General features: G+C 42.0%; 1 protein-coding gene across 6 annotated transcripts in view; it reads right to left on the minus strand.

The window, feature by feature from the left end:
• Positions 1-581: 581 nt before the first annotated feature.
• LOC127424522 (IQ motif and SEC7 domain-containing protein 2-like) overlaps positions 582-17,328 on the minus strand; it is a 117,932-nt gene continuing 101,185 nt past the window's right edge. The window contains exons 2-14 of one of the 6 annotated variants that reach the window (XM_051669828.1): positions 15,314-15,599; positions 14,673-14,999; positions 12,951-13,987; positions 10,447-10,608; positions 9,845-9,967; positions 9,237-9,403; positions 8,965-9,104; positions 8,661-8,786; positions 8,430-8,529; positions 6,518-6,679; positions 5,583-5,780; positions 4,331-4,380; positions 582-2,814 (exon numbers count right to left, since the gene is read on the minus strand). In XM_051669828.1, the coding sequence (XP_051525788.1) occupies positions 1,432-2,814; positions 4,331-4,380; positions 5,583-5,780; positions 6,518-6,679; positions 8,430-8,529; positions 8,661-8,786; positions 8,965-9,104; positions 9,237-9,403; positions 9,845-9,967; positions 10,447-10,608; positions 12,951-13,987; positions 14,673-14,999; positions 15,314-15,599 (4,261 nt within the window). In that variant the 3' untranslated portion in view covers positions 582-1,431. Of the gene's footprint in view, positions 2,829-4,309; positions 4,381-5,582; positions 5,781-6,517; positions 6,680-8,429; positions 8,530-8,660; positions 8,787-8,964; positions 9,105-9,236; positions 9,404-9,844; positions 9,968-10,446; positions 10,609-12,950; positions 13,988-14,672; positions 15,000-15,313; positions 15,600-17,328 lie in introns of all 6 variants that reach the window. The other 5 variants (XM_051669827.1, XM_051669830.1, XM_051669829.1 and 2 more) reach the window with 5 other exon arrangements.

The raw sequence follows: 17,328 nt of genomic DNA on the forward strand, positions 1-17,328 counted from the left end.
TTAATTAAAATTAAATTCATAGCAAACGTTTATATAACATCATAAAATATATATTAAAAAAACAGCTTGTAAACAATTAGCAGTATTAATGCAATGACCCATTGATTTACACTATATAATACAGACATTTCAAATATGTGATGACAAAATGGAAAGGCAACAATCTTTTCTGGAATGTTTCCTTCATACGTGTGTAACTATATGCTTCATATATATATATATATAATTTTTTTTTTAGAAAAAAAGGACTGAGAATTTAGACATGGATAACTATGAAGGTCGCAAATTGGCTCCAATTAGTAGCTGGGTGGATGATTTTATACATGAAACTGATTTAAGGACATTTCAATTAATTCAAGCCCTTCTGGTTTCTTCATGAACCAATTCAGTGTCAAGACAAACTGTTGGTTAAATGTAATGTTCAGTAAAACACTGATTTTCAGTCTAGTTTTTGCACACAATCATTACTTTAGGTTCAACTTTATAAGAAAAATAAATATTTCTAAAACAACCTTGTTATAGAGAATTTGTGACATTTATGAAATTTGCTTATTGTTTATCCATTTCTGCATGTATTTATGTTTTTAAAAAAAAAAAAAAAAAAAAAAGCATTTCACAGAAAGTGGTATTTCATTGGTGCAACTGTAGGTATGAACACCAATTTTATAGAAACAATGGAATTATGGACATTGCAGGTGAATAATTCTCATTCAGATTGACAATAATTTATCCCTATGAACACTCATTCATGTCAATGTTATAGATGTGTACAAAAAGAGCAGAGCAATGGAACATTTAAAATAATTCAGCAAGTAGAAGCTGGACATCAACTGAGTGAAAAGTTTATTGCATCTTTGCGACTGCTATCGACTAATGCTAAAAACATTACTTGGATAGTTGTTCTGGAATGTAATAAATCACTGAACATGTACTGTGCTTTGATGTTCATGTCTAGTAGAATATATGGAGTATAGAGTCATTAGTATGCTATCTGGTCTTCACATTTTCTGGACAGGTTCTCAGTTCAAAAAAGGTATTCAAACTGGTTCAGCAATGCCTGTGAATACCTGCAATAATGAATGTGCTATTCAAACATTTTCCCCTAACATTATGGCTACAAGCAATTGAATCAAGACTGTGGACATTTGATTTTTGTTTGAGTCCACATGTTTGTAATCCTTTTGCATGCTTAAGGATTATAAGTTATGACTGAATGTATTATTTTTTTTAAGGAGAAGCATGTAAGTTATTGTTTGGCTCCATTACCATATGACAATGGCATCTACAACAACTCAGCACTAATCTACCTGAGAGCTTTCATGTGTATCAAACTATCTGTATACTTTGTTGTCATCACGTTATACCACATGCTCACATGTTTGTTTGCACAGCTTTTTCTCGTCAAGTCCCTTCAGTACCCGTTTGTTAGCCCTACACTTGTGGGAAACGCAAGTGAAAGTAACAGAGTCTCAGGAGGCTGCGTTTCTTTTTGCCACTAGTGTTGTTATCGCCTTTTGACCTGCTGCTGCCCGCCTCCTCCACCCTCGCAGCAGTCCCTCCTCCAACCACCAAAGGACCCTTCAGCGACCCCCAGCCTCGCGACTTCCCCCGGCTCACACTACCGTGCTGATCCGGTTGATAGATTTGGATTTGGCGCGTTCGACTGTACCCGTCCCCCCAGGTCCTGCTCCAGTCTGACCCGGCAAGGGTCCTTGCTGACCCCCCGGTTGGGAAGGAGGGCCTTGGTGCTGGGGGGGGAGAGGGGAGAGAGGCATAAGAGGGATAAGGGGGGAGGAAGGGGGGGGTAAAGGGGAGTGGAGGGGGGGAGGGGGAATGGAGGACAGTGGTGGATACTGGGGCAGATACTGGGCGGCCGGCTGCCCGTGGTGGGCAGTGGCGGACACAGAGACTGGAGGCGGCTGAGTGGGAGCAGGGAAAGGCGGAGGAGGAGGGCTGGTGAAGACGAAGTGAGGCTGGTGCGCGGGGTGGGACGCCGGGTGCGGCGTTTGCACGTGCACGGGGTGGGTGAGGGAGTGTGCGTGTGGGTGCGAGTGCGACAGCGTGAGAGGGGGCTTGTTGGTGGCGCCCCCTCTGGCCGAGTGTGTGGGTTGTGTGTGGAACAGCGCAAACTGTGGGTGAGGGGAGAGTGGGGAGTGAGGAGAAAGGGGGGGAGGGGGGGCGGAGCCCATGTTGCCCATACTCCCGTAGCGACCCTGCAAAGTATGCTGGGAGATCGGCTGGTACGGGGAGTGCACGGAGGGGTTGGGGGGCGGCCGACGAGGCAAGGTAACCCGCTGAAGTGTATGGTGCACCTGACCAGATGACGGCATGGTCTGCGTGTGGTAGCGATGGTGGTGGTAGTATGGGGGTGGAGGTTGCCCACTGACATTGTTGCTTGTAGTGTGGCAGTACTGGGCGTGCAGGGCTTGGATCTTGGAAGGTCCCCCTCCCTCCGCCAGACATAGGGAGGAAGGGGAAGGAGGCGGTGGTCCTCCGGTGGTCGGTGGGGCCACAGGGGCGGGGTAGGGTGGACCCGGGGGGATGATAGGGGCTTTGGCTCGTTTGCCCCCAAACAGGGAGCCCAGGAAGGAGCCTGTGTTGTTGTTGGTCCCAGTCCCCACTCCACTCATTCCTCTCTCTGTGCTGCTGGAGACTGGCCCAGTGCCAGTCACCGCAGGTGTGTGTTGCTGCCCCGGCCCACCCCCCACCCCCACTCCGGGGCTCAGGATGGGGCGGTGAGGCCGGTAGTCTTCTGTTCCATAGCATCCCGGAAGTACAGTGGCTACTGGGTAACGCTGGTGAGGCTGCGGACTGCTAATAATGGAACCCTAAGACAAAGAGAGTGGGGGGAAAGGATACGAGAAAGGAAAAGAGGAGAACCAGAAAGAAAAAGGTTCGAGGGAAAGGATGGTGTGTACAAAGATGGCAAGACCAGAAAGAAGTATGAAGAGAGTGTGAGTGATAAACAGAGAGAAATTTGGAGAGAAGGAAGAGAAGACAAAGCAAAAGGATACAGAGAGAATAGTGGTTTTGTTGGGCGGGGAGGAGAAACAGGGGTGAGTTGATTAGGGTAATGCAACAACATTGTTTTAGCATGTTCAGTTAGGACATGTGATACATGTGATACATGGGCCCAACTTTATATTATGTGTCCATAATATCCAAGTATGTAACTGAATATTTAGTATTAGGGGACCAAATGTAAAAATGGCAGAATCTGTCATTGAAAAACAAAAACAAAAAACAATATCAATCAATGTCAACTAATCTAAATAATGGGGGGACGCACCCCCCAAATGTCTATTAATACCAATGTACTTCAGTAGTTGCGATGGTTCTAACTTCAAATGGAATGCTATTTGTATCGTGTGTCAATGTAAAAATGTGCTAACAAGAAAATAATTAGCAGTTCTGCTACCAGTCAAAAGTTTGGAACTGTCAAGTTTCTCATGATGTTAAAAACCTTTTGATTTAATGACTTATGCTTAAATGCTTGAAATTAGTTTTATAGACAAGCATAAATTGTGACTTCATATACATTTTTTACCAAACTAGGATTTTAATCATTAAAATATAAGATAATTATGAATTGCTTGACATATTTTTGTTAACTACATAATTCCCATTCTTCCAATTGTGTTATTGCATTGTTTTAAAATGTAGAAAATTGTAATAATAAAGAATGTATGTGTGTCCAAACTTTTGACTGGTAGTGTACTCGAGTCATTCTCATTTAATTATACATTTATAAGAGATGCAATCTAATATAAAGAGGGACTCAGTAGAAAAAAACAAAAAGAAGAGCTGAAAACAGCACAATAAAAAAATGACAAGTTATCCATGCACATCATTTTGCATACCAAACATCTGCAGAAACCACATTCAAAACTACAAAGCACCACAGAACTAAAAATAATGACATTACAGAGCACTTAAATTGTGACTAAAATCCACATGCTGCTCTGAATGTTCTACGGCTTCTCTACAGAATATTAATGTCTCATATAATTTATTCTGGGTCAATGCAAGGTGTCCAGATCCAGATGAATTCTACAAGATATTCAATATACGATGTCCTGGATGACTGTAAATCTTAACAGGCTTTTACCTCTACACAATCACTGACTAATGCTATTGTTTCAACAATTCAGTGCACGTGTACATTAACATTCGACAGACCACAAAAGATACACACATATGGCTCTGTGTCTATGGAGAGGACACATGCAGGATGGCACCATGTTTTGTGGGGATTCCAGGCAGACATGCGGGTGGTTTGGGTTTGGGGACTAAAGCTAAGGATACAGACCTCTGCTTCACTGAGACTTACTTCCATTGTACTGTCAAGGGAACCAACGCTGTTTCTGCGGCCACGTTTCCCTGTTACCCAGTTAGTACACGTCAATCACAACTGCAGTGTGTGTGTGAGTCAGTGAATTAAAGCGTGAACTAAAGGCAGTCAATTTTAACAGATGTTTCCTTTTTGGTGTCCTCAAATGCGAAGAGATTACTTGTAACAAAAGCTCAAATGAATGGTTAACTTAAATGACTTAAATGAATAGTTCACCCAGAAATTATAATTGTGTCATAATTTTTATTTGTTCCAAACCTGCATTTTTTTCTTCTTCCATTATAGAACACAAAAGGGGCAGTTAGGGGCTGTTCACACAGAATGTATTTTTGCATCCGTTTTTCTATGTAAACATCTATGTAACTATGCGCTAGATGGATGTTGTTTTCATGACACCATCTCAAATTAAAAGAGCTTCAACTTAATAATCATGTTTTGAGACACCCGAATTTTGTTCTATATATTCCACAGCATATAGCTTTTTTAACACAAGAATACATTCTGTCTGAACGGTGGTAGAATGTTCTTGCTGCTCTTTCCCATTCAATGCAAGTGAATGGGAATAGGGGCTATGATAAAGCTACAAAAATATCAAAAACTAAAGTAAAAACACCATAAAAGTGGTCCATACTTGGCCTGCGGACATTCTCACCTGGCGCATCACGATTGGTGAGACACAAGAATCAATGCTGTTTGATGTCCTCAATGTTAGACCTGGCGCACAGTGTCTTGAGGCACCTGGTATAAATGTGCCTCGGCTAAAGCGGAGGGGAAGATTTTCAGTAGTAATGACTTAAATTTGGTTGGTTCTAAACACAAAGCTATCCAATGGCATCAGAAGACTTGGAATATAGTGCACATGTCATATGGACTGCTTTTATGGTCTTTTTTTTTTTATGCAGCTTGACAGTCCCAACTCAACATTCTTTTGTGTTCCATTGAAAAAGAAAAACCATACAGGTTTGGTCAACTATTCCTTTAATATTCTATATTTGCCATGAATATAGAGTGGTTTTAAAATTAGTGTAATTAACTGCATACATTTTGGTTGCCAGTCACAGCAAACAGCTATATTAGGACTACAAATAACAAAATATGGTTAAGGCCACAAATTTGAGAAGCACAGCGTTTACGCAGTGTTCAAATATCTATGTGTGGCATACGTCTAAAAACAGTCTGTGTACAGATTAATTGTATGATTGTAGTTTATGTATGTGTGTGTGTGTCTCACCTGATTCAGACAGGTCCCTCAGTGAGGAGCTGAGAGCAGTGCGTTTGAGGCCCTCTCCTGGGGAATAGTTGTCATCCAGACTGGGCCTGCCCATAGTGCCATTAACCACTTCATTCTTGACCCCACCCACTCCTCCACCCATAATGCTGTTGGGGAGCAGGCTGGGGCGCATCACACCCTTCTGCTTCTCCAGCTCAGCTGCAGGAGAAACAAGAGTGGAGAGCACAAATTTAGATTAAAAGTGTGTGGAATAACATGTCCTAAGCATGCGCAACATGTCAAGTTTCCGCCATCAAGTATTATTTCCTGTCCAGACTGAAAGTGAAAATGCTGCAAAATCACTATCAAAATCACTTCTAATCAATAGAACACATCTAATGTTAAATATACAGTTTTGTGGAGTGGGAATTTTGACCAATGAGATTTCATTGTGGGTTTAAAAAAAAACAGACAACGTAATGGTCAGGGATGTCAGTCTGTATGTGTACTGTAGTGCTGTAGCAGCGGTGCTTTACAGGGGATACAGTTAATGACAACTTCTCTGACAGCTAAAGCACAGCCTGCTACAGCACGGTGCTAAAACTAAGGTAACCTAAATAAAAAAAATAGGACAAATCTAAAACTAGTTGACTACACTAATCAACCAGTTGGCTGTTGGCTGTCTATCATGACCCATTTCTACCATGGGCATACATTAGATACTTGATATGTCAAGGTCTTGGCAAAGTGTTTATAATGTGCAATATTTACATTATTTACATTGTGTTTACTATGCATTATCAAATTTAACAGATATGGTCATTATAAACATCAATATTCCAGATAGGGTCACTGTGAACCTATGAAAAGTCAATGTTGGAAATCAAAAGTAGTGGGGCCAGAATGATGGAAAAGTTTGGTTGATTTATGAGAACAGCAGGGGGCACTGTACTCACACTCCACTCTGTATTTCTCCATTTCCTGCACCTCAGCAATGCTCTCCCTCAGATCACTGACAAACCGTGTGCGATCCTGTTGACTGGGAGCTGTGAACACAATCAAAACTTTACGCTCGCCACCTGGGATTGCTGATGTTAGTCTGACACCATGAGGGTAGTCTGGGGGAGAGAGAAAGGGAGGGAAAGAGATAATGTTGGTTATTATACAGGTGCATCTCAATAAATTAGAATGTCGTGGAAAAGTTCATTTATTTCAGTAATTCAACTCAAATTGTGAAACTCGTGTATTAAATAAATTCAGTGCACATAGACTGAAGTAGTTTAAGTCTTTGGTTCTTTTAATTGTGATGATTTTGGCTCACATTTAACAAAAACCCACCAATTCACTATCTCAAAAAATTAGAATACATCATAAGACCAACAAAAAAAAACATTTTTAGTGAACTGTTGGCCTTCTGGAAAGTATGTTCATTTACTGTATATGTACTCAGTACTTGGTAGGGGCTCCTTTTGCTTTAATTACTGCCTCAATTCGGCGTGGCATGGAGGTGATCAGTTTGTGGCACTGCTGAGGTGGTATGGAAGCCCAGGTTTCTTTGACAGTGGCCTTCAGCTCATCTGCATTTTTTGGTCTCTTGTTTCTCATTTTCCTCTTGACAATACCCCATAGATTCTCTATGGGGTTCAGGTCTGGTGAGTTTGCTGGCCAGTCAAGCACACCAACACCATGGTCATTTAACCAACTTTTGGTGCTTTTGGCAGTGTGGGCAGGTGCCAAATCCTGCTGGAAAATGAAATCAGCATCTTTAAAAAGCTGGTCAGCAGAAGGAAGCATGAAGTGCTGCAAAATTTCTTGGTAAACAGGTGCAGTGACTTTGGTTTTCAAAAAACACAATGGACCAAAACCAGCAGATGACATCGCACCCCAAATCATCACAGACTGTGGAAACTTAACACTGGACTTCAAGCAACTTGGGCTATGAGCTTCTCCACCCTTCCTCCAGACTCTAGGACCTTGGTTTCCAAATGAAATACAAAACTTGCTCTCATCTGAAAAGAGGACTTTGGACCACTGGGCAACAGTCCAGTTCTTCTTCTCCTTAGCCCAGGTAAGACGCCTCTGACGTTGTCTGTGGTTCAGGAGTGGCTTAACAAGAGGAATACGACAACTGTAGCCAAATTCCTTGACATGTCTGTGTGTGGTGGCTCTTGATGCCTTGACCCCAGCCTCAGTCCATTCCTTGTGAAGTTCACCCAGATTCTTGAATCGATTTTGCTGGACAATCATAAGGCTGCGGTTCTCTCGGTTGGTTGTGCATCTTTTTCTTCCACACTTTTTCCTTCCACTCAACTTTCTGTTAACATGCTTGGATACAGCACTCTGTGAACAGCCAGCTTCTTTGGCAATGAATGTTTGTGGCTTACCCTCCTTGTGAAGGGTGTCAATGATTGTCTTCTGGACAACTGTCAGATCAGCAGTCTTCCCCATGATTTTGTAGCCTAGTGAACCAAACTGAGAGACCATTTTGAAGGCTCAGGAAACCTTTGCAGGTGTTTTGAGTTGATTAGCTGATTGGCATGTCAAAATATTCTAATTTTTTGAGATAGTGAATTGGTGGGTTTTTGTTAAATGTGAGCCAAAATCATCACAATTAAAAGAACCAAAGACTTAAACTACTTCAGTCTGTGTGCATTGAATTTATTTAATACACGAGTTTCACAATTTGAGTTGAATTACTGAAATAAATGAACTTTTCCACAACATTCTAATTTATTGAGATGCACCTGTAATTCACAGTTTATCAGACAATTTCAAGTCATGCTTGGGTAGTTTGAATATGACCCTTCTTGGTTTATAAATCTGTTTTAATGAGAAAGATATAAATGAACCAAATTAATGAAATCTTACAGGAGTTTTGAAACATGTGAACCTGCATCTCCACCAGAGGGAAGGACTGTCTGAAACTGTATGTGACAGAGGTCTTCTTCTTCTGGAAGATCTTGGTAACCTGATAATATAATAACAAAGAAAAAGAATGTGACACATTTTAATACAGGTATTTTGATTCTGTAAACTTAACAGAACATAACTGTTATAAAGAGGTGTCGGTAATATTGGTTGAGTGATTGACAGTATTACCACTAGCAGATCGTTGAAGAGGAAGACCTCTCTCTGGTGGACTCCAGACCTCTGAGGACGGTTGGGGTCTGGGACTTCATAGAGCTGACAGCAGCACACCAGCCTGCGGTGAGGCAGAGACAAAACCTACATACAGAGAGCGGACATTTACATTTAACTTGGAATTGCATTACAAATAGATCATCAGACAGGTAGCAAATTATGATTTCAAACCTACAAATTTAAAAATGTGTTTTTTCTTGCTAGCTATAAAATACAATGTAGCCTAGTATAAGAGTTTGAAAAATGTCTCAATAGTACTAACAGGTTTCTTGCCCACTATGACTCTCTCCACTGCTTGGACTTGAGAAACATGGTCATCATTGGTCCTCAGTTCCCACTTCTGTATGCGCTGGTAGATTCCAACTAGTAAGTCACGTGGGATGTCCTGACCATTATCTACCCCTGAGAGAGAAATCAAGAGAATAAGGTGAAATCATGGTCTATGTTTGTGGCCGTACACTTAAAAGAGTGAGTGGCCAACCAAACTAGCCAGCGTGTGAATGCAGAGAAAAGAGAAAGAGATTTAAAGATCACCTCGCAGGTTCTTGATGAAATCATCCAGCTTCATCTTCCTCTCTGCTTTGATGTTGGGGCTGTACATGTCTGTATTGAGGAGGATAATGGCAAAAGCCAGGATGAAGATGGTGTCTGGATTCTGGAACTGTCTCACCAGTGCTGGATTACAAACACAGTACCTCTGACTATGAGATAAAGAGAGAGAAATGCCATTTGAGTGACGAAAAATTAACTGGACATATACCCCATGCTTAAAAATGCTAGGACACCTATGTGAACCTCATATTCTAAAATGACCTCAGGACCAGTTGGTTAAAAGTAATTGCAAAAACTCAAGTAAGCTCTGAGAAAAAGTCTAGCAACACTGTTTCCAGATACCACTTGGTTTAATAATTTTATTATCTTTATAAGCAGGGCCTTTTCTAGGCATAGGCGAACTAGGTGGTTGTCTAGGGTGCCACCTGCTGATGCGTGAAAGAGGAGGCCACCGCCACACCCCCCAACCACCCCCCTCCCCCAGTGGGGGTGCAAACTGGGATCTTGCCTAGGGCGCCAGAATAGACTGAAAAGGCCCTGTTTATAAGTGTGATTTTTGCTAAATAACTGAAACATTCACCCCTACATACCTGAAGGCCTCAATAAGTCTTTCCACTTTCTGGGCCTCTCCTTGCACTTTTATCTGAGCCTGAAACTTCCTCAGAGCGTCATCGAGATCCATTCCGGAAAAGTCCATTTCATCCACAACACAGCTGAGTAATAAAAAAAGAGTATGGAATCATGTGGCATGTCTAAAAACTGTATGTATATTCATGTTAACTCCAGTATCCACCCAAGATAAATAAAATAAAACAGAAACAGGTGTCCCTCTTTGTCAATAACGATGTCCCAGTTGTGCCAGAAATGCTTGGAAAATTGTGTTTTGTGGTATACATGTGTCTGTAGAAGCATTTCAAGGGTTTGTATTCAATATTTCTTCTTTTTTTTATTTGTGTAGTGTAGTGAAGATCTTTAGCTATTTAAAATTGAAAACATTTCACAAATTAGGCCAATGACAAATGATCAGAAACTAAATACAGTGTCTAAATACAGTGCATTCCTATGTTATTGCATAAATTACTGCACTTTAGAGAATTAAAAAAAAATTATATTCAGTGTAACCTTTTGTCTTTATTTAAAAAACTCTTGACCATTAAACCTAGCTCCTGAAGTCTGTATTGTGTGAACTCACTCCAATACATCTTTGTTGAACTGTTTCTGCCTGTTGCCAAGAAACTCTCCAATCATCTGTCGACTCAGGCCTTTTCTCTCCAAGATGAAGCGAGCAATGCCCACTGGTGTGTCTGACACAAAGCCCTTCTCAATCAAGTACTGGATACCCTTCTCTGGCTTCCTGCAGTACAGTAAAACAACAATACAGTTGTAAGGACAAAGTAGAATCAAGGTGTAGCAGATTTGTGATCATTATGCAAAATAGGGCAGAGAATAATATTTTTGCAAACTGCGCATTATGATTAATTTTAATCAGGTCTTATTCAGACCCATTCACAATATTGTTTCTTTAATTCTATCATTTGGATGGTAGGACTAGGCGATATGGGCAAAAATATTTTCACGATATTTTTTTTTTCATATAATTCGATATCGATATTTAAGATGGATCGCTGACCGGCAATAAACATCACCAGAAGAAGAAACACATTCTTGACTGTGGGTGCTTCTTAATCGGAAGGCTGCAGCCTAGTTAGGCTTGATATCTTGGCTACTACTTCATCAAGCACCTTCGAAGGCCATCTGAATTGAGGACCCTTGGAAGGCAGCCTTGTTTTGCAGCCTTTGTTCGCCATATTTTGGAGGATGCATTAAGTGCATCATTTGCAGCCTTAAATAATCCACAATCCCTTGCACATGTCCCAGTTTCATAAAAAAAAAAAATGTTGAAAACGAGTCTTTCTGCTTGCTATTGCACGACTGCGCACTGTCCTGGTTTCTTCCTTCATATCTACAAAGAACTTGTAGAGGATCAGCACAATTTCCACAACTGTCATCTTCGATGCTACTTGTTCTCTCTTCAAGTTTTTGTGCCATGATCGTGGAGGCAGAAACCTTTAGGACGTAGCCGTGCGCACTTACTAGATCATCTCATTCTAGTGCTGAATGCTGAGGCGGAGCCTAACCTACAGCGTCAGAAGGCTTGGTCTAGGATGGACACAGCCTAACTAGGCTGCAGCCTTCCGATTGAGAAGCACCTTGTGACAGCGCTATGGATCATGAAAAAACATTTAACTAAATAGTACATAAATAAGCAGCAATGGTGTTAATGACAGAGTTGCTGTTGTGTTCAGTCGATAGCTGTATTTCATTGTAAGTGCTGTCTTGTTTGGTATACAACAAGATCAAATTAGCTGGATAGCTAATGGCTACCGAGCCTCACTGCCAGTTTCCATGACAGCAGGGTAACTGATAGCCTGCTAATTCTTACTAACAGGCTGATTTCATGACTGTGAAATGTCAGTTAGCTGGTTGTGTGTATAACTTGCACACAACCAACTTGCAACTGCTTGCATTTTTAGCGACACATATCTGATCCGATCATCTCGATGTAGAACATAGGCTAAATATTGAAAATTACTCAAAAGTTTATCATCTATATAGTTTTTTCCCCCCTGATGAATATCTATATAGTTTTATCCCCCAGCTCTACTGGACAGTTTCAAGAATTATGTTGAATGGTGGGATTGTTGTTTATGTGGCCACAAAAAGTATTTAGATGCCACACTTAAAATGTAGGAATTTCATTGCATAGATATGAAAATATCAAACCAAGTGTGATGCAAAAAAATCTTTTTTTTTGGAACTAACTTCTCTTTTCATAACCATTCTTGGAAGGTGATTTTTAGACAGTGTATAAAGTCAGTTACCTTTTGGCCACATACACACTACTAAGTTTCAGGAGAGACAACCGCGTTTAAATGCGGGAGTGAATCCCCTAAATTATCATTCCATGTGTGTACGGAATACAGGAGTGACTCCCGCAATTGCAATGATTGAAAAGTGTAGCCATAGCTATGCTGATTGTCTTGCGCCTGTGAATCATGAATTCCACCAGTTTAACCTTTTTTTGTTCGCTGTTTTTGAGCAAAGAGATTATCCACTAGAGATGTATTGTCATCTGACAATGTTTAGTTAACTGGCGTCGACAGAATCGCAGTGTTTCGCCATTAATCACGCCATTAACAACTAGTTGTTCAGTTCGGTTCCGTACACACTGCGTGGGATTTTTGAAATTGCGGTTGCCACTACCTGAATTTTTCAGGAGTTAATTCGGTTGTAGCATGTGGATGTCACTCCCGTATTTTACTGAACTGTGTGTGTACATGACAGGATTAAGCACTAAAAGATGAACTGACAACTGAATTTAGTTGCAGTGAGTATCCTCTGTATACACAGGAGCCCTGACAGAGTAACCACAGGTATAGTTAATTATAAACATGTTCCACTAATGTTTTGTCAGATATTGGAAAAGTATATCTGATTGTTTTATCATTTAAAACCTAACTTTTTTGTGACATGTTTTGACATGAATGTGTGCCAGTGTGCCATCTTTAAATAAATGCCACTTGGTTCAATGTTTTGTTTTTTAAAGTCACCACATTCATACATTTTTAAACGTGGCTTAAGTTTTCAAATATGTTTTGGGGCCACAGTAAGATGCAGAGTTTCATAATCTCTTACTTGTTGAAGAGATTCAGTCCGATGCGATACTGTCTTCTCTGTACCACATCGTTGTTAAAAGCAGGAGAGTCCCAGCTCTGTCGGCTTTCTCTCTGGTAGGTCTGCTTTCCTAGAGGGGGGAGTGGCTCTCTTAGACTGTCCCTTGATGAGGAGCCTGAGCTGCAATTAATGGTCTCATTAGAGTTTGTGGTGGAGTTAAGCGAGTCATTATCACCATCTGAGCAGCACTGCTGCTCCAGGCCACCAGGGGGCAGCGGTGCTGAGGAGGAGGATGAAAGCGGCGTGGCCGGGGGCTGCTGAGGTGAGGAAGAGGATGAGGGGGTGTCAGGATACTGGTGATGGTGGTGGTGATGATGGTGATGATGAGCCATGTGGTGTGGGATATGTGATGGTAACGATCTGCTACCTGGACGCGTTTGACCTTGCGCGGCTGTCGAGGATGTTGAACGAGCATTGGGGTTGTGTTTTAGTGTCCCTTGAGGCGACCCTCCCCCTGAATCCTGCTCGTAAACCAGTTGTCTACTAAGGGAACCTCGGTCTGAGCGGTCGCTCATGTCCACTGAGCTGTCGCTAGGTGGTTCAATTGTAAGAAGCGGTAAGTGTCCTCCCCGTAAACGGTAATCGTGACATTCTGTGCAAGGTGTGCTTCGACGACTGTTGCTGCTCCCTCCCCCTTCTGTGTCACGGCTGTCTTCCCTACCGCCTACCCCGCATCCAACACCCCCCCAGAACTCGGTGTCCGTGCTGCTAGGTGCTCGGTCTAGGGACAGCGGTGAGGAAGGTAGTCCGTCATCCATGTAGAGTGTGACGTCACTGTAGGAGGTGGCTGTGCTATCCTCGTGCATGCTCAAACCTCCAGTACCGCCTCGATCCCTGTCTCCAAGTCCTCTGCGGAGGGATGCATGGCTGTTGCTGCTCCAGATGCACTCTCCGAAGTCATCCACAACAGCACTTCCATCCCCTATGCCTTCCTGGGAATCATTTCGCCGTGGTCGACATGTCAGGGCATCATCAATGGAGTCGGCCAAGGACTTCACCTTCAGTAAATAAATGGAGATTGCATTCTTAGGAACCACAGGATATGAGACTTTCAAAGCATTATCTTATCATGATTTGACAGATTCTGAGAAGTCCGAATCTGCTCATAATAAACTTGCTGTAATATGAAAGAATTTACACAAACCATTCATTTAACCAGATGTCCTAACCAGATGTGATGTGATTAGGTTCCAGTGACAAGCAATTTTTCTGTCCACACTGAACGGGATAATGTTGAGTGAGATGGCATAATCAGAGCCAATCAGAATACATTTGAGAAGCAGGATTTTGGACCAATGAGATTTCACAGTGGGTGAGGCTATTCATCGCTGCAGAAATCTAAACCAAGCGATCAGTAAAATGTAGTGTTGCTTGTTGCTTGTTGCTGTTGTGGCTGGTTTGGACAAAAACTGATTAACATGAAAGAGATACCTTGTAACGCTTGCCACCTTATCATGTCATGTCAGGTTAGGCCATAGTGTAAGGACAGCAAATCAAAGTTTTTGAGATTAAGCTAGTTACAAAACCTGGTGTGGACACCAATACAGCAGCATCCACCATCCAAAAACAATATTTGCTGGTGACCAGATTTGCTGGTATTTTCAGCAGGGTAAATACATGCTTAATCACCAAAGACCCTTTATATCTATAAGGAGTTTAGACATAGTCAAACTGAATACTAACCTGTTTAGAGAAGGAGTCCTCTAGGTGAGTGTACTCTGGTCGTGGGGAGCTAGGCTCTGTGGTGCAGGTTGGAGAATGTGGAGGACCCATTCCTGGACTGTGACTGTAGTGAGTCGGGGTGGGCAGTTGAGGGTGCCGGTCATCAAACGAGTACTGCAGTCGCATGTTCGAAAGGATAATGCGGCGTGTCATGCGGCTCTCAGAGGCTGAGCTGCGCAGGCGCTCAAAGTTCTTGTTCATGCGATATTGACGGAACGCTGTCTGGATGGTGCGTGCTGCTCGTCTACTCACGAAGTAACCTCCATATTTCTTCTCCAACATCTCCACCTGCACAGCGACAGCTACATCAGTTATATTTGCTTGAAATGATTGTGATTTGATTTGGATCAGTTCATAATTCAAATCTTTCTGGTTTTAGCTGTCTTAGCTGGTCTCCCAGCCTGGTCTGACAGATATGTTTGCTGGTTTTGAAGGGGCTTTGGGCAGTTGCCAGCTTGCGAGGCTGGGAGAACGACTAGACCATCTTAAACCAGCTAAGACTCGCAAATCACCATAGGCTGGTTTAAGATGTTTGTTTTTTTCTTCAACATGGTTCTGTACAGCCCAATAAATCTTTGGCTAGTGCTTTTTGCATGCCTTACCTTCTTGTCTTGTAGGTCTGTAGAGAGCTCATAGCTGTCCGATAAAGCTTTGCACCTCTTGTTCTCCTCTTCCTCTTGTTTACGTAGGGCCAGGCTAGCTGGTTGGTTCCGTGTACGCTGGGCCCAGGCAAGGCTGGCTGGGCTTGGAGGGGCCACAAAAGGTGCCCGGGGGCCTCGGGGGCCACAGCTGTTGTTCCCGTAATGGTCAGAGCTGTGTATGTAAGGAGATTTACTGCAGGAACTGTCTGAGAAGGGACGTGAATCTGAACCCTGGGTTTCCACCTCACTGAAAATGAGTGGGTGAGAGAGAGAGAGAGAGAGAGAGAGAGAGAGAGAATAAGTTTGAGTTTGTGACGCCCCCATAATGAGAGGATAAGATAAAAATCAAAAGCAATTCAGGAATTCATGGCACTGTTCATTTTCCACTGACTTAGCATATTGACTTTCAGGAAGGTTTTTAACAGGGCAAATGTCCCAAACAAGCCCCAGGCTTTCCCAGAATTATCACACAATCAAAAGTAAAGCCTCCTGGAAAATTAGAACCATTCCAGTTACACTTTAAATACTTTAATTTATATAGTAGGTAAATTACTAGTCATGTACTGTAGAAACCTCAGTAAGAGCTCTGGTTCCTGCGTCAAAGATCATAGTTTAAGATATAAAAATATGTACACATTACGTTCTATCTGCAACTTTAATGAGACTTGAAACACAGCACTTGAAATGCAGTGGTGAATTTTATGTAAAAATTAGTTCTGTGTTTAGCTTAAAATGCTTAGTTTGCCTTTTGTATCTGTTATGTGAAAGATTTTGGCATGTAAATGGCACATGTATGGCATCAAATTCAGCCAGTTGGGGTTCTTTCTACCATTGACATGCATCTCCTGTTCCTCACAACTTCTACCATTAGTGACTCACTTATTCTCCAGGGTACCTGCAGATCAAAGGTTTGATTGATGCACACACACTGGCACACACACCAGTGTTTCTCATTTATTACCTAGACTGTGGCCCGCCACATTCTAATTTGTCCCGCCACAGTTTCATAATGAACCGAAAATATTTTTACACTTCTCATAAGAACACACACACACACACACACACACACACACACACACACACACACACACACACACACACACACACAGCAACAATCACATCCACATCAAACATCCAACCACTATCAATGCATTTTGTACACTTTCTGAAGAAAACATGAGTGGTGATTGTTGCTATGTGGGTGCTAAGATGCTTTGAGTGGGTGTTGCTATGCGGTTGCTAGGGCATTGCTAGGATGTTCTGGGTTGTTGCTTACTGACCTTTTCATAAAAGCCTACCGCCTGGTCTCTATGATATTCTGGCCCCTAGATATGCCTCAGGTCCCCCATCAATGTAAATCTATGGGATTTCTTTAGAGGCATTCATGTCCATAGCAGAAATGTGCAAGACAAGTTACATGCCAAGTTTATTACTTACGGCTAGGGGTTTGTTCAAATTGCTAACCCTAAATATGTGCATTAATAATTATGCTTGCCCACTTAAATACACCTAAACAAGAATTCACATAATAACATCTAACAGGAACATGGGTCAGTCAGCCCAGGGCAGAGGTGTTGACCCTTAGGTTTGCCACGGGAAACACAACAGCATGTGATCTGCACACATAATCCTGACACAGCTTTCTGACAGGACAGTGTGTGGGTAAATGTGAATCACTGTAGGCAACTTCCTGTTCTGTATGACTAAGTCAGAGTAGGTTATTGGAGACAAGATAATCTCATCCAATGCTAACGCACTGCAATTTAGATATCTTGCAGAACTGTTGTCATTTTGGGTAAATTATTTCTAAATCTTTCAAGCCCACACAAAGACACCACAATGCATGCATGCAATCTCTACTTTGCTGTTTACAACATGTAACAACAGGTAACCATTTCACACCTGTGCAGAAAGGACTAGTCTGTACAAATAGCACAATACCCCCTGTCAGCCTCTATTTTAAGTGGGAAAACAGA

This window comes from Myxocyprinus asiaticus, chromosome 33, assembly GCF_019703515.2.
Source record: "Myxocyprinus asiaticus isolate MX2 ecotype Aquarium Trade chromosome 33, UBuf_Myxa_2, whole genome shotgun sequence".
NCBI classification, from domain to species: Eukaryota; Metazoa; Chordata; class Actinopteri; order Cypriniformes; family Catostomidae; genus Myxocyprinus; species Myxocyprinus asiaticus.